General features: G+C 38.1%; 1 protein-coding gene across 3 annotated transcripts in view; it reads right to left on the bottom strand.

Annotated features, from left to right (window-relative positions):
- pard3bb (par-3 family cell polarity regulator beta b) overlaps positions 1 to 22,196 on the bottom strand; it is a 368,918-nt gene that overhangs the window by 24,646 nt on the left and 322,076 nt on the right. For 2 of the 3 annotated variants that reach the window (XM_041806626.1, XM_041806625.1), the window contains one exon: positions 13,926 to 14,002. In XM_041806626.1, the coding sequence (XP_041662560.1) occupies positions 13,926 to 14,002 (77 nt within the window). Of the gene's footprint in view, positions 1 to 13,684; positions 13,820 to 13,925; positions 14,003 to 22,196 lie in introns of those variants that run through there. The other variant, XM_041806627.1, reaches the window with a different exon arrangement.

The raw sequence follows: 22,196 nt of genomic DNA, 5'->3' as shown, positions 1-22,196 counted from the left end.
GTTTTTAAACCAGGAAAACTGATTATGTTTCAGCTACCAAAAAATATAAAAAAACAAGTAGAAGAAATGCCTTTGCAGGACTTTCAAGTCTTCTTTTTAATATGATTTTCCATGATTATGCAAAATATTAGCCTGACAATCTTGTCCAATTTTCCTATAACAAAATTGTTATTTTGTGTCTGTTTCAGTTGAGTTAAAACAACATCATTAATGCTCAATTACTGCAAAGTCCCAACAATTATAAAATTTGGGATAATAATTATCAAACATGACTTGTCTTTTATTTTACTAACCTGGCAGACCATGGAACGGCCTTTCCCAAACCTCAGCATGCTGTGGACCAATCTGAGACTTGAAAATCTCTAAAACTCTTGCAAGAGTTTTTATGGTGTCACAAAGTACAAGTAATGAACTTCTGACATTTATTTTGTTTGAGTCAGATATCCCTTAAGTTGCTCAAATCTTCTTTTCTAACATTTATTTGACTACATGTAGTAGCCCAGCAAACATTAATATCTTCAAAGAACCTGACAATTTCTTAAAACCAAGAGGGAAGAGGCTTAGAATGTAGAGTGTCACCAGTTAATCCAAAACCAGTTAAACCATGACACCCATTGTATGCATCAGGCAAAATAATTAATAAAAGGGTGTGCAAAACACATGAAAGTCAGCTTGGAGTTTGCAAAAAACTCCATGTGAAAGACAAGCATGCTTTCATGTATTTTGCACTGAGGAGAATCACTCTGCCATAAAGCCCAGATCAGTGGAGGGTTGCAGTGATCTTTGTCCTTCTTTACACAGGATCTCTGGAGCTCAGTCAGAGTGACTATCAGGTTCTTAGTCACCCCTCTTACTAAGGCCCTTACTAAGGTCCCTATCGCTCAGTTTGGCCGGGGCAACCAGCTCTTGGAAGAGTCCTGGATGTCCTAAACTTCTCCCATTTGAGAATTATGGAGGCCACTGTGCTCTTGGAGACCTTCAGCACAGCAGATGTTTTTGTAGCCTTCCCCAGATCTGTGCCTTGCAGTAATCCTGTCTCTGAGCTCTGCAGGAAGTTCCTTTGGGTTTTCTCTGATGTGCCTTTCCAAATCATGTCCAATTGATTTAATTTAGCACAGGTGGACTCCAATCAAGGTGCAGAAACATCTCAGCAAAGATTGAGAGAAATGGGAGGAATCTGAGCTAAAATTCAAGTGTTTTTGCTAACGATCTGAATAATTATGCCAATGTGATATCTAAGTTTTAAATATATATATATATATATATATATATATATATATATATATATATATATATAGCATCAGGCTAACATATCAAAATTGAAAAAACTGAAAGGGGTCTGGATGCTTCCTGACTGCTCTGAATAGTACCTCTGGGGTGCACCAGTGGGCCTCAGCTAACTCTTTGGGAACCATTGCTGTTGACTGTTCTACAAATCCATGGCATGGGAACTTTCTGGCCATCACAATCATAAAAAGCCAATCACAGCTACAAAGCATATGATGTAGTAAGAGTGCTTTATGACACAGCAGAAGCTGTATAGACAGCCACTGTCAAAACTTGTCTCTTAAATATCAGTGGAGCAGGTTGGTAAATTGAACTCTTGCAGAAGCCAGTTGGAAGAAGAACAAATGACAGTGATTGGTCCGGTCAGTTTCAGACCAGGAATAAGCATATCTGTTTAAAATTTTGAAATATGGATCAATCTGATGGTACGTATGAAATCTGGCCCAACAATACACTTTATAGTATTATGATTTTACATCTTATGCATTACATGCAGTTATGGAACTTAAACACAATTAAAACTGCACATTCTACACACGAAGGACTAAAACTTATATGGGTGCCAATGTACAGAGGCTGGAGTCCTCCTCGCACTGGTCACAGGATTGATAAATAATTTCAAGAACAAAACAAAAAGAATGAAAAAATAAAGTTTCCTCCTGAGACCCTGCGTGCACAATAAAGGACATCGTTGCATTTTGACTTCCCTACAACACAGTAACAATTGCTGCTATTTGAACTTTAGAGGTATTTGTCCATAATTTTCATAAAGGTTTAAAGTTATTTGCTTGGAAAATCTGTAGAGCTTAGTTTTGGGCACTTTTATGGGAATTTAAGGAATTTATTTGTAAAAATTTGGGGGATTTGATTAGAAATGTGTGTAGGGGATAATCCTTGAAATTTTCTTGATTTTTATGGAACTTATAGGGAATTTTTTTGAATTATGGAGGGAACATGTTTGGAAATTTTTCTTGGAAAAGTGGGTGGAATTTATATCTAAATTTCTGTTAATTTGATTAGAAATTCTGGGGGAATTTTCTAGAATTTTTTCAGGACTTTTTATGAGATTTCGGGGAAAACTTTATTTAAATCTTTAGGTCTTTTCAGGGAAGCTAATTGAAATGTTTGGGGAATACTTTGGGAGATTTGGGGGAATTTTAAAAGAACATCAAATTTTTGGTAATTTTGGGGATATTTTTTTTATATTTTGAGAATCACTCATTACTTTAAAAGGATTTTTTCCCAGGATCTCCAGAACTTTCAGTCAAAATTAAGGTCATACCTGGCCTTAACAAGCTCTTGTTATTATTATCAGAAAAAAAGACTTTACTTTATGTCTCTGAATGACTGATACCACTTTTTACCAACTTAACAACCTCCTATCAACTGGCCAAAACACACTCAAAATGTATAAAAATGTTTAAAATCTATATTTCTCGAGTGTTGCACTGTAAGGTAAGCCAGTTCCCCTCATTTTCAGACATAATTTTTTGTTAAAAAATGCTTCCTGTTCAAAGACAAGACTTAATCCTAGTCAGATAATCTGACTGATAAAATCAGAAATGGGTGAAACTAAACATACATTCCAAATAAAAACTCATGTCTCAGGAGGATATAATGACAACAAATTAAATTTCTTCTTTTCAATGACTTCAGCAAAATGATTTCTATATTACAATCTCACAAAAAACTAAACAAAAAGCTGCTGCAGAGGACAAAATATCTTCAAGTAATAAAAATAAACAAATATTATTCCTGAGTGTGCTGAAATGAACCTTTAGCAAGCACAGATATCATGACCACTCACATCAGAGGGAATGATGACCTTGTTGCAGGGAACCACTCCGAAAAGGCAACATTAAATTAGGCCATAAGTCAAGTTAAATGATGCAAACCCACTTGCTGGCTGTATTAACTGAAAGATATTTGAATGTGCACTCGCCATAAAGACATATAGATCATTCTGGCAGAGAATTTGGTGCACCTGAATGGGCCGTGTCTATCTATACTGTAGCAGAAAGTTAAGTTATGGCAGTATTATACATTACCTTTTGCAGGCAGTGCATTGGGTGACTTCCTGAAACATGAAGAAATCCATTACTGATGATACAATATCCTATTGAAACAGCCCCCATTATTGCACATCTTGAGCCAATACAGTTCCCTCTCTGCAAGATGTAATGGTTTCAAGCTGGGGACACTTTGCTCTGCACGACCACAGGAAACAAATTGATGACAAAATTATGACCCGTCCAAAACCCACTAATTTGGTACATGAAGGGGAGTTCTGAGATTGGACTGCTTAGAAGGAAAAAACACATGCATACGATACAACTGTTTGTTTTTAAGACGTCCAAACATGTCCTTGATTATTGTTATGCACACACCCACAATCAACTGCATAACCCATCACTGTTTAACAGTGAATTCAGTTCAAATCTTTTTTTTTTAAACATCATTGAAAATGTGACATGTATATTAATAATTAAAGGGATCTTTGAGCTACAGATAAATGTGGATATATTCACTCTTGCTGCTTTACCTCACTGTCAAAGCCCTGCCTGTTGCAGTAACATGAGCTGCTTCCTGTTTCACCACATTCATTAATCACAGCAACAACTGATGGCCCATACCACTGCTATTAAAAATCTTCATTTCAGCTTGATTTTTTAACTTAATTTTTCCCCACACAGTCATCATGCTTCCCTCTACGCTTTACAGAATCTAAAAAAGATCATTAATTTAATTAATCAGAATTTAACTATTCAGTCTAACTTTGAGAATTTCTGAAATAAGAAACTTGTAGCAGCACGGGGATGGCAGATGGTCATTAAGCTGCCGCCAGATGTTAACATTTCACAGCTGCAACTGTTGAAATGTTGAATCACAATTCCATCTTTCTGTTCCTGGAAAAGATATAAATAATAGTGTTGCAGTCCTTGATATATTTCACACATTGTTAGTGATTGTTTAACTGTAAAGTATTGACAAGCCCTTACAAAAGACAAATGTGAGAATCTGAAAGACATGAAACTACCCAGGGATGTTTCTGTGCCAACATTAGACATGGGCTACATTTGTAGATCTTACTTGAATTCACTAATCTCTTCCCTCCACACAGGCTTGCCCACAGATTTTGCTGGACCCCTGACAAACCCAGAGAATGGGCCATCCCCAGTTGTGATTTATTGATGGTATCAATGTACAACCCACTCCAAAAGTATTGTTACAGTGAGGCCAAATCCTTTATTTAACTGAAACCATTTGGGTTTGACATCAAAAGATGAATAGGAGACAAGAGATCAACATTTCAGTTTTTATTTCCAGGTATTCACATCTGGATCTGATATTTCTGAATATTTAGTTGCAGATCCTTTACTTGCAATGATTGCATCAAGCCTGTCCCTTCAGTCTCCTGTTTAGCAGGTAGAATGCTCTATAGGGTTTAGGTCTGGGGATCGACTTGGCCAGTCTAAAACCTTCCACCTCTTGTCCCTGATGAACTCCTCTGTTGTTTTAGTAGTGTGTTTGGGCCATTATCTTGCTGCATGATGAAGGATCTCCCAACCATATTTCTTTAAACTGGCTAAATGTTTCTGTAGACCTCTAAGTTCATTTCTGCTACCATCATGTGTTACATCATCAATGAAGATCAATGAGCCCATCCCAGCAGAGCCATGCAAGCACAAGCCATGACATTACCTCCATTGTGTTTCACAGATGAGCTTGTATGGTTGGGATCATCAGCAGATCCTCTCTTTCTACAAACTTTAGTCTTTCCATCACTTTGTTAAAGGTTCATCTTTGTCTTATCAGTCCATAAAACTTTGTCCAAGAAGTTTTGAGGCTTGTCTCTGAATTTTTTGGCAAATTCCAGCCTGGTCTTCCTATTCTTCTTGCTGATGAATGGTTTGCATCTTCTCTTCAGAGGCTACCTTTGTACTTTGTTCATGAGGTCTTCTGTAAACAGTAGATGGTGATACCTTCACTCCTGTCCTCTGGAGGTTGTTGATGTCATTAACAGTAGATGGTGATACCTTCACTCCTGTCCTCTGGAGGTTGTTGATGTCATTAACAGTAGATGGTGATACCTTCACTCCTGTCCTCTGGAGGTTGTTGCTGATGTCACTAACAGTTGTTTCATGGTCTTTCTTTAGAGCTCTCATACTGTTTCTGTTATCAACTACAGCAGTTTTCCTTGGTCAACCCATTCGACATCTGTTACTCAGTAAACCAGAGATTTCTGTCTTCTTCAGGGCATTCAAAATGGTTGCATTGGCTATGGTGAATGTTTTTGCAGAGGCTCTGATTAATTTTTCTCTCCTTTCAACTTCAAAATTGATTGTTTTTCACTCATAGACAGCTCTCTGGTTTTCATGTTGCCACTTCAAACCTATTACCTATTTTTGCCATTTCATTTTTTCACAATTTTTTTCTGTAGTTTTTTCCACTTTTAACCAATTTCTGCTACTTTTAAAATCCCATTTCACTACCCTTTCCACTTATTTGTGCCACTTTCAACCCTTTTTAATTCTGTTTTAAGAAAAGGGGTTTATATTCTAGGCAAGGCTACAAACTGGCTTATATTTAAGAAAACATTTTGTAGCTTTTATAAGAGTGCCTATTATTCAGGTAAATAAAATATGTTTATCACAGTTTAACATTAAAATGGATCATGACTTTGCTGACGTCCATGGGCCCCCAATTTGGCTGGTTCACAGAAAGCTCCCTTTATCCACCCTTATGGATGGCCTTGTCTCCACATGAGCGCAGTTACGCTTTACACCAGTTCAACTCTTCTTAAAAAAAAAAAAAACCATAACAGTTTAACATTTAACACTGACTGGGGTCTAAAGGGAAATTTCCTGCCTCACCCCGGGGTCCAGACATATGAAAGCATATCATGCTTGTGTCGTGCAGAGAAACACTGGTCCTGCAACACATTATGGATTGCTACCAAGCTTTTTAAAGTCCATGATCAAGATCAAAGCTGTGACTCTTTAAAGCAACAGTAGGTGAACACATCAGAAACACTAGAAGTTAGGAACAAGATAGGGTCAAGAGGGAAAAAGGGAGAAGGGAGGGGAGGTGTCCATGAGAGGCAGGGTCTTGCTTGGGGTCTCCTGTGGGGCTAACAAACAAGCAGAGACTCCATGAATCCAGAGAAACACAAAAAACAACTGGACAATGGGTTGGATTGTGCAGCAGTTGTTAAGTGGTCTGGGAAACTCTGTGGCCTGGTTGGGAGGTCTTCTCAAGTGAGCCAGAAAGAGAAGCGAGAGATGTTCTCATTTCATTTCCCCCTCCTCAGCAGAGAGAAACTATGACCAACAATGTCCTTTTCACCCCAAGTTCAGTTAGAAAGAGAAGAGGAGGAGCTTCAAGAGAAAAGCAAGGAGGAAGTGCACGGCAATAAATAAAGATATAGAACTGAAGGGGACAGAGCACGAGAAGGAATACAACATCTGCTTTGTAATTACTAATCATCTAATTATCATTGTAATGAGGAAGCAGACAACCTTCCTAAGTCCTGAACAGTAATTCTGATAGGCTCTTTAATCCAATAAGAGTTATAACAAGGACAAATGGGAAAGGGTGTTTGGCTAATCCAATTGGGTCAAGGCTGTGTTTAGAACAACCAGTTGCTGTTAGGGCTGAGATCCTTGGAGAGAAAAATCATGCTTTTAACCAAAGTTAACACACATAAGGTCTATGTGCTTTGAATGTCACATGCTGGGGACTGATGACTGCAGAAGAAAGAGGTAGTGGAGAGAAAGGTGGCAGCAGGAGTGACCATGTCTAGAATGCTTACGCCAGTTCAGGACCAACTGAAGTGTTTACATGCACCAGAAAATAGATCCCCAACTGCATTAGGTGTCTGAAGTCTCTCTCAATACACCTGAGTCCATGCACAGGAGGCAGGAATGCATTCAGATCAACGAAGTAGATTGAGTCAGGGTCATTCAAATAGGTTTATGCTTTAACACTGACATAAGGTCAGACAAAAAGGAAATAGTCAAGTTCCATACAATTTATGTTGACTTTTTTAGTTGGATTTCAACCCTGATTTTATGTTATTTCACTCTCCACTTGTATTAGATAAAAAATATCTTTATTTTTTCATATGCATGCTCTTGAACAGCAGCAAAGTAAAATATAACTCCCACAAATGTCCTTGAAGGTTTAAAATCTAAAGGTGCAGAGACTTAAAACCTCAACAGGGGTGCTCTGTTTGATTACAATAACAGTTTCTTTTAGAGTAGGATGAAAGGGGAGAAGTATACCTGTATGGTGCACTACCAAGAGTAAAAGGGACCTGGAGGCTGAGGGGTTAAGAGGATTGAGAGGTCATTTTAAGAAAACAGCAGTACGAGGAGACCTTGGAGGGCTCAGAGTGAGAGGACAAGCACTGCTGTGTCCTCCCCTCTTCACCTTTCAATGCAGCCTATGTTCCTTTTCCTTGAAGGCCGTCATCTCTCTGCTCTTAAGATGAATCACTATTGCAACAAATACACAATTTTCAGTGGGATACATTCTGGTTGTGGCCTGTCTTTACCTGAAAATATATACAAGCATTATATTTATTTTAGCATCAGTGCCCATAAAAGGTGTTCACCTCTTTGAAAGTTTTATAAATCAATCGTGGTCAATATATAATTTGGTTTCTTTGACAAAAAAAAAACTTGAATGTCAAATTGAAAACAGATTTATACAAAGGAATGTCAAATATAAATGTGTCATGTAAAATAAATTACAGCATAAATATTTGCCCGATATACAAGTCAGTGTTTAGTAGATGCACTTTTGGCTACAATCCCAGCACTGAGTCTGTGTAGCTATCAGGATTGCACATCTAGACACTAAAATTTAACTCCATTCTTCTTTGCAAAACTGCTTAAGCTCTGTCAGGTTGCACTGGGATCAAGTGTGAACAGCTCTCATAAAGTCCAGCCAGAATTTCTCTATTGGACTGAGGGCTCGGCCACTCCAGAACATTCATCTTATTGCCGTTAAACTATTCTTGTGTAGCTTTCTCTGCATGCTTCGGCTCATTGTCTTGCTGGAAAATAAATCTGCCACCAAGCCGCAAATCTCTTGAAGACAGAATAAGATTTTCCCATATTTTGCTGCATTCAATTTATCCCACAGCATGATGCTGCCACCACCATGCCTTGCAGTGGAGGTGATGAGCAGAGTTTGGCGTCTTGTCTGATCGCGAAAAAGCACCATGTTGGTCTCATCATACCAGAGTACTTTCTTCCACTTGACCATTGAATCTCCCACATGATGTTTGATGAACTCTACTTCAGATTTAAAGGGTTTCCAATACTTCTCTGCATTTATTTGACCTTATACCTTGACAAGCCTTCCAGGGCCAGCTGCCAAGAAGCATCCCCACAGCATGATGCTGCCACCACTGTGCTTCACAGTGGGGATGATGTGTTTGTGGTGATGTTAAGTGCTTGGTGTCCACCAAACATAGCATTTTGTCTGATGGACAAAAACACCATTTTGGTCTCATCAGACTAAAGAACTATCTTCCACTTGACCTTGGCGTCTCCCACATGCCATTTGATGAAATCTAGTCCAGATTTATCTGACTTTTCTTCAACAGTGGCTTTCTCATTGCAGCCCCCCCATAAAGCTTGACTGTTGAAGAACCCGACCAACAGTTGTTGTATGCAGAGTCTCTCCCATCTCAGCTGCTGAAGCTTGTAGCTCCTTCAGAGCAGTCATAGAAGGAGTAGTCCTTCTTGCACACTCACTCATATTGTGTAACTGAACTGAACTTAACTGAACTCTGGAATATTCAGTGCCTTAGAATTGTTTTGGGTCCATCCCCTAACTTATTCTTCGTGCCAACCTTTTTTTTCTGAGTTGTTTGGGGTGTTCCTTTGTTTTCATTGTGTAATGGTAGCCAAGAAAACTGACTAACCAGGGACTGGACATTTAAAGGGGGTGAATATTTATGCAGTCCCTTATTTTACATTGTATTATCTTTGTTTAATTGCCATTACTTTGAAGTAATCTGTTTCCACTCTAACATGAAAAATGTTTTTTTATAATTTTTGGGTCAAAAACGGCAAATTATATTGACCATGAATGATTTATAAAATCAATAAAAGGGTAAAACATTTCGGGGGGGCTTTTTATAGGCACTGTAGCTTCAATGTTTTATTTTGCAGACATAATTAATTTCTTTAACTCTGCATTACAGTTAAGGATTGAATAAAGATGTGTTTAATTCACTCTGATCAAAGGTGACTTTAATGTCTTTGTCTTTCCAGAATATTTAATGTCCAAAACCCTTAATAGTTTCAGGGAGAAGAAAATTAAAGCATAGCCCCTCAACAGCTCTATTTCACTCTCTGACATTTGCTGACAGTTTGTTAGGTAGTGTTTGTGCTTAAGGCAGGGAAACCTCATCCACTGCTCGGTCATGTTTTAATTTTAGAGCCATCAAAATCTTATGTCACGGCAATAGTGCGCACACACTCACATACACCCTCACTAAGTGCTGGGGTTAACAGACTTGGAGACAAATCTACAGTACCTGGGTAAGAAACCCTGCAGCTATTTCTGGTTTCACTTAAATTACTACAAACACATAAATACACCCAATTCTACACACAAAACTAGCACGTATGCAGGTGCATAGGCATGCAGACACTAGATACACAGCCTGCTAGCTATTTCTGGGCCAGTGGTAGAATTATATGTTTTGATAAGGTCAGCAGCCTGAATGTGGATACCAAACACACTCTGGATGCTGAAATGTCTCACCAGTTAATTGACAGCAGAAGAAACATGAAGAAAAGATGCAAAGCTGGAGAAAAAAGGAGGGAGAATACCATGAGATCATGTCAGACTTATCCTGAATACTGTATCGATCTAATAACAGCGTTTTGGCACTGAGATTGGAGTTCTTAACGTGGAAAACATTAGGTCTCACTCAAATGAGAGGCTGTTAAAGAAAGAAGTAAACCAATATCCTGCTGTTTAACAGGGAAAGTTGGAATTAGTTCAAATGCAGACCTGCTGATTGACATGTAAACTGTAGAGCATCACCTGCTTGTTATTTTTAAAGCTTTATGTCCAATGATCCTGTGTCAGAAAGCAGCTTTACTAAAAATTACAATCTTAAAACTTGCCAGCTGTATAGAAACGCCTCAGGGCTGCTGCCAGGTCGTAAGCAGGCAGACCGTCAGATCGACTTTTACGGCAAAATGACTCGTGGGCACTTTTCAAACATGAGGTCTACATGTAAAGTTGGCACGGCATTCTGGGATTACAGCGCTCGTCTGAAAGTGGAAACAGAGACAGGGTGTACTGTATGTGAGTGTGTGTGTGTCTAATTTCCCAAGGCTTTTCAGATACCACAGCCAGACCTCAAAACTATCATCAGTGTTCTCGCTCCCATCTGCCAAAGTCATCACCCACACACAGACACTTTCTCTCCCTCTCACACACACATCACACACACACGCACACACAAACACAAGAGGGAGGTGTGAAATAGCCATCCCTCACCATTTTTACAAGGGTGGGAACCGGGCTGTAAACTTCCTAACGTTCTTAACTTCTGTCCGTCAATCCACATGCCGACTTCCTCTCTCTCTCTCTCTCCCCCCTTCTCTCTCACATCACACACAAACAAACATTTGTCGTCAGCTTGTTAGTCTGCTGTGGTGTTGATTCTTAGAAGAAAAATAAAATGTGAGAAAAAGCTAGTAGCAACTACTCCTGGTTTACCCATTAAAATCAACACGTAAATATCACATTAATAAATTTTTTTTAGATACATAATGTTTCAAGTGTAGCAAAATACCACTGAAAAGTGCATTAATTAAAAAAGTATTCATGCCCTTGGATGTTTTGGCCTTTTATTGATTTTATAAATCAATCAATGATAACAAATAATTTGGCTTTTTTGACAAAAACAACTACAAAAAACTCTTCAATGTCAAGGTGAAAACAAATTTCTACAAAGTAGTAGTGACTGACCTAGTAGTCTCACAATTAGTGAAATGGGGATCACCTGAGTGCAGCGAATGTGTCTCAAACAATTCTAGTTTAAAGACACCTGAATCTGGAAGGCCAAGTTTCTAGTTAATCAGTACTACTGGCTACCATTACACCATGAAGACAAAAGAACAATCCCAGCTATTCAGAGAAAAGGTTATTTAAAATTAGACGTCAGGGGATGGATACCAAAAAATTTTAAGTCATTAAACATCCCCAAGAGTTCAGTTAAATCCATCATTAAGAAATGGAAGGGATATGGCACATGTGTAAATCTGCCTAGATCAGGATGTCCTCACAAACTGAGTGACCGTGCAAGAAGGAGACTAGTGAGAGAGGTCACCAAGATGTCTATGACTGCTCTGAAGGAGTTACAAGCTGCAGCAGCTGAGATGGGAGAGACTCTGCATACAACAACTGTTGGTCGGGTTCATCAACAGTCAAGCTTTATGGAAGGGTGGTAAAAAGAGAGCCACTTTTTAAAGAAAACTCTTTAAATCTGGGCTAGAGTTCATCAAAACTCCTGTGGGAGACTCAATGGTCAAGTAGAAGAAAGTTCTTTGGTCTAACGAGATCAAAATAGTGCTTTTTTGTCCATCAGACAAGACGCCAAACACTGCACATAACCACAGACACACCACCCCACTGTGAAGCACGATGGTGGCAGCATCATGCTGTGGGGATGGTTCTCAGCAGCCGGCTCTGGAAGGCTTGTAAAGGTGCAGGGTAAATTAAATACAGCAAAATATAGGAGAGCAATTGTTGGAGGGTAATCTTATCCCATTTGCAAGAGAAATACAGCTTGGGAGAAGATTTCTTTTCTAGCAAGATAATGAACTGAAGCATACAGAGAAAGTGACACAGAAATGGTTCAAAGACAACAAGGTGGATGTTCAATCCAATAGAGAATTTGTGGCTGGACTTGTAAAGGGCTGCTTATGCCTGATCTATGTGCAATCTGATAGAGCTTCAGCATTTTTGCAAAGAAGAATGGAGTAAAATTTCAGTGTCCAGATGTGCAAGCCTGATTGTGCTGTGATTGTAGCCAAAGATGACTCTACTAAATACTGACTTCAGGGGGTGAACATTAATGCAGTCACTTATTTACACTACATTTTTTTATTTAATTGACATTACGTCATAGAAATAGGTTTTCACTCTGACATTAAAGAGTTTTCTTTCGTCAAAAAAGCCAAATTATTTTGACCATGACTGATTCATAAATTCAGTAAACAGTTGAAACATCCAAAGTGGTGAAGACTTTTAATAAGGACTGTATCTTCACAAGCGACTCTCAGGAAAGTGACGGTGGAAGTTTAAGTCATGAAAAATGACTTGTTGAAAGAGCAAGAGTGACTGATGATATTCAGAGAACGCAGAATGTCTTTGACTCATACTGAGATGTTTGAATTGTCAGAGAACAGCTGTGGTTTTATGCTTGTCCCAAGACAATTTTACACCATTTTTTAAACAACTATGGCATTTGTGGACATGAATATGGATCTGATTATATAAGACAGCACATCATGAGACATTAATGTCAGGAATCCATCCATAATTGATTGGTACACTCAGCTCGCATTGTTCCTGTGCTGGCTGATATCTGTGCAGTCTAGAGAAACAAAAACACATTATATCTGAGCCAATAAATGAACACTTTCTTGGAGAAATAGCTAAATTACTCTTGAGTCCCTGTGCACACCTGGAAACTGCATTTTCAACAGTCTGAATGAATGGAAATCAGTGGAGAGCAAAACTTAAACAATGCAACAATTGAAAGCAAAGCTCATTATTACGACTTAACAGGATTGTAAGAGCAACAACAACCTACTTGTGGTGAATGTTGTTTGCAATCTTCCCACCATTGCCTTGAAACCCTTGAATCTCTCAATAGACATTCCACTCAAGATACTGAGACGATCGAATCAAACTTAAAAAAGCTAGCTCAAAGAACCAAACTTGTTGAAACAAAAGCTCTTTAAAACTTTAAACCCTGTAAAAATGAATGATACAATCACATTCATTAAAACAAGTGAGGACCCATTGAGAAAGAAAAGATGTTGAATGATGTTTACTCCGATTGCAGAGTTACAAGAACAAGAGAAGCTGATTAGATGAGACAAATCCTTAGTGGGTGCCTTGCTGTAACCGAAAAAATTTCTTGTAGAGGGTGTATCAAATTATTTTCCATTGTTCTTCTACAGCTAACCAAACCGAAGTACCAAACTTAAAAAAAAAACACAGGGGAAAATTTGTTGCTTCTTTTGTTAAAAAAAAAAAAGGTATGAAACATGCTAAACACACCAAAAGACTGAGCTCATGATGACTTTAAAAACTGTTATTGTACATAAACCAAAGCGAGACTTGGTGGGGGTGCAGCCCTAGGAGTCAGAGATCAGTTTTCACTCCCCGTCTGAGTTGTTGTTCCCCAGAGAGAAGGGGTAAGGTGAGTTCCTGGCTGACACTGAGGCCTCCGGAGACACACAGACTACACAGATTTAATTAGAGGCTTCAAAAAAGAAAAGAGAATAGAAGAGGGAAGAGAAGGGGGCAGAAAATCTGCGGTTAAATACTGACTTTTGGACATCCTGGTAAAGAGGAAGAATTAGAGTTACCTTGGTAAAGAAGCGTACTGACGTTCCACCTCTTCATATCGTGGTGCCAAACGGGGATCCGGTCCTCTGCCAGGCATCTGGTGAGAGACACAAATGGTTAGTGCATGTGTTAAAAAGGTGAGTCCAAGCATCTTTAGTGTGCACTTTAAATGGGACTGTACACTAGGTTTAGTATTTGAGTATCTGCATAACCTTATGAATGAGTACTAGAGTACTCCCTATTAAGATAGCCATCAAATGAATAAATATACTGCATACAATGGCCCACTGGTTTTTCTGGTTTCAGCACTTCAAATCCCAATTCTGGATGAAATAATCAGAGATGATAAAGTAACTGAGAGCTTTTAACCCCATAAAAATAAAGAAAACATCAGCACAGAGTTCTGTTGTATGAATGAGAAAGTCAGAACTTCATCTGGCTGTTGATGAAGACTACAACAGTCTACTCTAAGAAACATTTGCTGACAGTAATATTTGATTTTTATGGAGAGATCTCTCCGATTATAGTCTATAAAACAGTCACTTTATGATCAGTCATGCTGCTCTTTCCCTGTGCATCTGTTCCACTCTTGTAGCTCTTAGCTGTCCCTCATGTCTGACAAATCCAATCCAGCTAAACTTGATGTGAGCAAATCTCCAGTCACCAGGTTCATTATAAGCACACTAATATTCTCCACTATGGTATCATCACAAATGTGCTAACTGTTGCTAACAGGTATCGTTTGAGTCACATGTCCCTTGAGAGTTACCTTAGCTGTCTTAAAGCAGTTGTTGCTGTAATGTGATTGGTGTGCTAATAAAGCCTGAACCTGGTCGGAGAAGTCAAGGAGAATGTGAACTTAAGCCATGGCATGGTGCATGCTGGGTCATTGGTGCAATCTTTGAAGGTACAGTGCAAAACCAGGAGTGTTGAAATCTCAGTGGTAAACATTTCATAGAAGATTTTCTAGCCCCAAAGTGCAATTTTAACTCCATTCAGAGTTAATTCAACTCTGTAGAGAGCTGGTTGATCAGAGCACTGAACACTGCCATTTCAAATCTGGGGGTGGAGCTTTCCCATCATGCATAGGGTCATTAAATGTGTTTTAGATTTATTTCTATGTATTTAGATGTTGCCTGTTGTACAATGATTACTACTGGAATTAATTTGCTCATGTTTCTGGTGGATTGTTGTTGTTTTTGATGTTGCAAACACCTGCACTATGAGTGAAGTTATCCACTGAGTTAGTGACTTCTCACATGTGGCTTAAAGTGATGATGAACTGATTCTGATCAGATAATGAATTCCAGCACTGTTTGTGCCTCTCTGCTCCAACCTCACCAGAAAACAGTTGGCTTTGCCACGGGTAATTATAAGGTGAATATAAGCCCAATATAAAATGGCAATCTTAAGAAATTAAGAAAAAAAATTGCAAAATATATATTAAAAATTGTAACTATTTCAAATTTACACCCAAAGTGAAAAGAAATCTTTTGTCTTTCTGAAAATGTTACAGAAGAAGTGTTGAGCTACAGTAACACTGGTTAGTGATGTGTCAATTTTAAACTCTAAAAAGAGTCAATTATGACAGTTAGTGTTCAGGTGCAAACGCTCCAAAAAGAGTCAAATCAACAATGTGGACTTGTGTGTTTAGTCTGAAAGTGTCCGCATTAACTCTGATAGATTTAATTTGTGTATGCAGGTTTTGCTGTGTGCTCGTACAGTTACAAATATTTTCTCAATTATCTATCCATTGTGTTTGCCTTACAACTTTAGAAAATTACCATAGTAGAAAGTGTTGCTGCATTAAAGACTGCCAAAACAGATTACAAAACCAAGCAGGGAAAAAAATGGGATGTGTTTTTTCATTTCCACAAAGGCCCTTATATAGCAAAGCAAATGGGTGAATACTTTAAACAATTAAATAAATAAGTGTGTGCAAAATATGGCAACAGCTTGTTCAGTTCAGCGATAGCAGCAGGAAAAAGCTGTTTTTATAACCATTTGTCCTGCACCATGGGACTAAAAACCTCTGTCCAGAGGGAAGAGGCTGAAATGGTTAGCCATCTGCTGTACCTGTCCAGTGTACATGGAGGCTGGATAGAACTGAGACTCACCAATCAGCCGACTTGACCATTTCACCATCATTTTCCTGTCTATGCTGACCGATAACAGATTGTGGTGGGCTTAAATAATAGACAACCCCTTTAAAACCTACGGGTTCGCTGCACTCCTATTTGCATATCTATTTTTAACTGTGGGTAGAATTGTCACCAAATTAGATAGAGCAATAATTCTTTTTGCATATAAAATCGGAGGAGTAACACTAGCATATCACACATTCATTGTGTTCTGGAGTACTGTGTCCTACAAATATCCTTCCTTCTTTTGCAGAACTGTAGTACAAAGCACACACATCAAAAGTAATATAATATAATCCAGGCTACAAATATGTTGTTTTCTTGCAGGTTATGAATCGCACTTGTTTTGTTTCAACACGGTCTTCTGCAAACACATGTATGCTCAAAAGTCTCTAGCACACTTAGAGATTTGAATGCACAACTGTAAATTGTTTCTTTTTTAAAAAGATGCTTTCTTTTTGTAACTTTTTAAAGCAGATGGGTACGCCTGTTTCCGTGTTTCTCACTGGTGAATCCATCTTGCAAGCTCCCGTCTGAACCATTTGAACCTGGTTAGAAAGTGACAGGACCAATCAGCGACGAGGGGCAGTATTTTCGGGTGCAGCAGAGCCGTGACGTACGCAAGCAGCAACAAGAGGCCAGTGCAACTGTGGCAGAAGAGATTACACTGTAAAAAATGTCCGTAGAAAATACGGCAAAAGACTGTCAAATAGCAACAGTAAAAGACCGTAAAATAAATAAACATATATTACTGTATAAAATACACAGAATTGCTGTAAATCAAGCAACGGTATGAAACATAAATTTTTACAATTAAAGTACGTAATAATTACAAAATTGTGCCGTTTAAACGAAAGAAGATTGTGAAAATAAAGGAAAAATACTGTAATCTTCAAGACGGGCAATTACTCTAAAAATTACAGTAGTATTTTGTTAAAATTACAGACTTTTCTCTCATGTACATTTAAATTCACAGTAAAAATCTGTGAAAAAAATTGCAATCACATACCGTAATTTTAGCAGGGACAAGAGGTTAAAAAAACTGTATGATCAGGAAAGTTCTGTAGAAAATACAGTAAAAACCTGTCAACCTGCAAAACCTGTGAACAAGCACCAATTTGTTGTTATGTTCACATTTGTTTCTCAGTGCTACACCACATGATGCTGCCTTGTGAAATAAACGGACAGTTACAGTTAATATGAAAACCTTATTGAAACAAGACTGGTACAAAAATCATTTTGTTTGTTCTTAATTTGATGGATGAAAGTGGTCAATTATTTTAGTTTAACTGATTTATTGGAAAAGAATGATGTTAATTGCTCTCACAAAGAATGCCATTGCATTTGTAAAGCCATTCCACTTCCTTTAATGCATCTAACACAAAATACATTGATGTACTTTAATGTTTCAGTCAATCTTTCAGAACTGAAATTGGATGACACATATTACCGATAGGAAATATAACAAGGTAATTGGAAAGAACTATTTTATATATACATAAAGAGAGAGAGAGAGAGATACATACTGTATATATAATATGTATATAATACAGTTGAATATATAGTATATACATTATATAAATACAATAGTTATTTTTACTGGTTAAATAACTTAAACATGAATGCAAATAGAATGACAAGAAACCCTCCATAATCAGTTTTAAAAATGAATGGGAACTGTACATATAGTCTATCAAATTGATTTCTAAGGGAACAAAATATCTTAAAAAAACAATATGAAACCATGGTTTAGTTTCTGAAATTTTAATTTACTTCTCATACCTTATGTAATTTAATCTAAACTTCTCTTTACCTGTATGTGGGGTTATTTATGTCTAGTAAATACGTTTTGTTTCATGTGCCAATGCTGTATTAACTATTGGAATCTGTTCAATAAAGTTGTATAAATATAAAAATAAATATATAAAAATAATTTTGAAAAACTGTTTCGTCGCCATTCAACCCTGTCTACACAGGAACGTCTTCTATTCTGTCTGTACTAGAACAGCGATTTGGGTGTTTAAAAATGGAACAATTTGGAAACGAGCTCCAGAGTGAACAGTTTTCATCACCTCCTCCATGTAGCACAAACAGTGCTGCTTTCTCGAAATGCGTTTGCGCACTGTGGTTGCAGTCAATTGCCATGCGCGAATACGGTTTCGCGCAGGCGCGGGAAAGAAGGACCTTATACGCATGCGTGTGTGGTTCGTTGGAAAATCAAACCGCCAACGGCTGCCTGGTAAACTACAGCTTTTTCGTGTCTTCTGTGGTCGTGTGCGCGGAAATATTTCATAAAGTTGCTGTCTGCTCGTAGAACGAGCTGCAAACGAAGATGGAATACAAAGCAGGACATTGGCGTGTATTAATTCGACGTCACCCGGAGCATCAGCCTACGAGCTATTGGTAAGGTATGTAGAACTTCTTTTGTCGTAGTGTCAAATATTTCTTGAGTTCTTTTCATTCAGTAACACCACGTGTTTATAGGTAGAAGTTAAATGGGTCAGGAGGCATTTTGTTTCAATTCTAGACCAGCCAACATTGCTGTTTGATTTGTATTTTTTGCTGTCATTTTAGCGTGGAGAACGTTTAACACTTGCTGTGTTGGGGACCATAAGTGAACCCCAAGCTCAGAGCTAACTCCGCCCACTTCAGACTTTTGAAAAATGCACAAAAAATGGGCGGTTGGGTGCTGGGAACACTGGGAAGAGGGAGAGAAAAAGGACGGAGTTTTCCAGATGAGGTGGGAGTGACCGTGAGGACCGTGATGTCCCATAGCCAAAAAGTGAGAGTCCCGCCGCAGCACTGCTGCTTCAGAGCGACCTAAGGTGAAGGATTTTTCCCCTTCAGAGTCACATTCATATCTGTGTTCAGAGTCCCCTGAGGCAGGCTTTCCAGCTTATTCCTACCCCTCCATGAATATGGGCGCAACTTCCGCTCCGTTCTATCTAAATGGGACTTTGCATAGAAACGAGATGCTAAACGTGACTATTAAAGCAATTTTAATACCAAACTACATAAACTTAGACTGCTTAACCTCAAACGGGATAATATTATTATTATTTCTCTAGCCTCTACTGGAGAGTTCAAATTGATGACATTACTTTAGATAACCTACACGGGCATATTTAGCTAACTTTATTAGCTTTATATCAGTATAAAAAGATACATTTCTAGTTTGTGGAGTTGCTGAAATTCTCATTTTACAAACTAATCCCTCTTAAATATGGGAATTATATTTATAAAATTATCCATGACTCAAGTTGCCAGCTCTTCAGTTTGGTAAATGTCAAGTTTTGTATTAAGAATTAATGATAAATTAATACTAAAAGAATCACATCCCCGATGCACTTAGACAGTGGACAGCATGTTGTGAGAGACATATTTAACTTTGTCATAATATTAGTACCATGAACATAGCAACAGGTACTGAGCATTACAGAAAATATGATTAAAACATTTCAGCTCATTGATTTAACAAAAATGAAGCAGTATTTATTACAGCAAATATTTATTTATTTCAGAACAACCACTGTTGACACTAAATCACTTTAGTAAGCCTTTGGAAAAATCATGTTTTGCTATTATTGTTACTGTACTGGAAGTTCCACTTCCATTCATAGCTACAGTAGACCCCAGGAATAATGTGGTATCCACCTTATTTACTTATCTACAGCTTATAATACAAACAATGTGAACATGTGATAACAAAAATATAAATATTTACAAATTCCAGAAGAATTCCTATTGAAACAACTGTCGTTCTTTGTTAGCGTCCATAGTTAGTTGCTGTACTAGAATACATGTATTTAATGTAGCCTACTTCCGTTTTGGCACCGGAAGTTTCGCCCATATTCACATTTACAGTAGCGGCCCCAGGAATAAGGTGGATAGTGTGGTGGTGGACTGTGGTGGTCCTGGGCACTACCTGTTGGCTCCAGCACCTCCTAAATGCACAATGGGGATATGTGCACGTCAGTGTCATGGCACTAAAGATTTAATAGCTCACTTGATTTTTGCAGGATGCCACAAAGCTCAAGATTCAGAGAGGACAGTTGGAGGGCTGCTCAGAGGACATAAAGGGCTTCTCTCCTGTTTCGACAAAAAGAAGACAACCTCTATGGCCTTGTTGAAACATTCTTGCCAGATGGGGTACCAGTGGAAAGCCTGCCCCATGTATTGTTTGTTGTAGTAAGTGGATCTCAGAAACACTTTAAAGACTCATTTGGATGGTAATGGATGATTTGCTTGTAATTCTTTTCTACTTTTATCATCCTCCCAGGAGCCTCTTGCTAGGCTTCAAGGCAGCTCATGCTATGCATTGACCAGCATTGGGATCCACTCAGGAGTTCCTACAGAGGTAATAATTTTTCCTCTTTAGAGGTAGTTATATGGTATAGTGTAATGCTGGCAAAATGTTTTATTTCCTTCCAGCCGTGTGCATCATATGATACAATATCAGTTATTTTTATAACTGTGTTATCGTCACCTGTAACAACTGCTATCCTGAGGAAGACGGTTCAGGACAATAAGAGCCAAAACTAACAGACTGAAAAACAGCACATATCCCAGAGCAGTTGCAATAATAAACTAGAAAAGCACTCAGAGAGCGCAGACCTCCGCCATTAGCCCTATCTCCCAATAGTGAAGAGTCCTTTAAAATTCCTAGATCCAGACGATGATCTGAATCAGTCCCAAAATCAAATCAGTTCTTCCTTTTGCCATTTCTGACATTTCCTGGAAATTTCATCAGAATCTATCCATAACTTTTTGGGCTATGTTGCCAACAAACAAACTAACAAACCCTGCCAATCACATAACCTCCTTGGCAGAGGTAATAATAATTGCACTGAATGGAACTGTGCAAAATTTCGTTGTACTTGTGTACAATGACAATAAAGATTCTGGTTCAGATTTTTAGGTTTGATAGTATCCAAATTTTCAAATTTAAAAAACAAAAAAAAATAGATGTGCAGCATTTTTTCTAAACCAAAACTGTTGTGAGCAGAAAAAGCGCAAGGGCAAGCAAGATGACATACAGAGCTGTGGGATCAACACACACTCTAAGTGGAGAGGGTAGCACCAGTCACAGCTTAGTGTTGATTTTAGAAGAACATATAAACACAGCAACACCCGTCTGATAACTGCTTAACAGCTGGATCACTCTACATGTATGTCTGCATTTTTGTGTCTGCTGTAGCTTCTGCCACAAAACACAAGGGATGTGACAAGACATTCAGCTCACGGGACAAGAAGAGATTGGGTCCACTCCTTTTTTGAGTGAATTCAAAAATTGGATAGTACTTTGCAATCAGTGCATACATAAGTGTTCAAAACTTCTAAGTTGACATGATTTGGTGCTTTACCTTGTCTTTCTATTTTTCCTTACTCTTTTTTAAGGTCCTGTTTCTTCTGCTAGTAGTGACTAGGACTCCATTACTTTATACTGTCTCCGGTATTCCACTCTTCTAAAAAGACGCCAGTTATCAAGGATTAATAATGGTAAGCCTTGCACAGCATTTGTACATACCTCAATAGATTCTTTAGATTAATCTGGTCATGTAGAAATACCCAGAATACTGCCATGCCACTGCTTTGTCCAGCTTGTTCTCAGTGTTCTGATGATCACACCATATGGGGGCCAATACAGTTTTCTGTGTGAGTCATATGTTTTCATTATGATTGATTTAAAATTCAGTGCCCATCATCTTTGTTACAGCAAAATCCTTTTGCACCCCAAAGCATTTAGGGTAAGTGTACCCATTAGGCCCATCAAAATCTAAGTTCACGTATTTTCATAGATACTAAGATGGTTTATAAACATGATCATTTTTTTGAATGAAGGATTAATCCCTCATTTGAATGTATATTTATTTACTTATGCATATTTTAAAGAACAAATTAAAGAAATGTTATGAATAAAGTCAAAGTCTGGCATGGCCTTAATTGGTACCTAAGTACCATTTAAGCCCACGTGTGTTCCAAATAAGCCCACAACCACGTTTATGGACAGAAATTTAAAAAATCATTACATTTTTCAAGTAGTAAACATATATTAATTCAGTAACATGTTATACATGTTAAACACAATTTATTTTTGAACTTGGCTTTAATGTTTGGCTTGTAACAATGGACCACCACAAACATGACTAA

The sequence above is a fragment of the Cheilinus undulatus genome, linkage group 15 (assembly GCF_018320785.1).
Source record: "Cheilinus undulatus linkage group 15, ASM1832078v1, whole genome shotgun sequence".
Taxonomy (NCBI): domain Eukaryota; kingdom Metazoa; phylum Chordata; class Actinopteri; order Labriformes; family Labridae; genus Cheilinus; species Cheilinus undulatus.
This window is presented reverse-complemented; position numbering and strand designations above follow the sequence as displayed.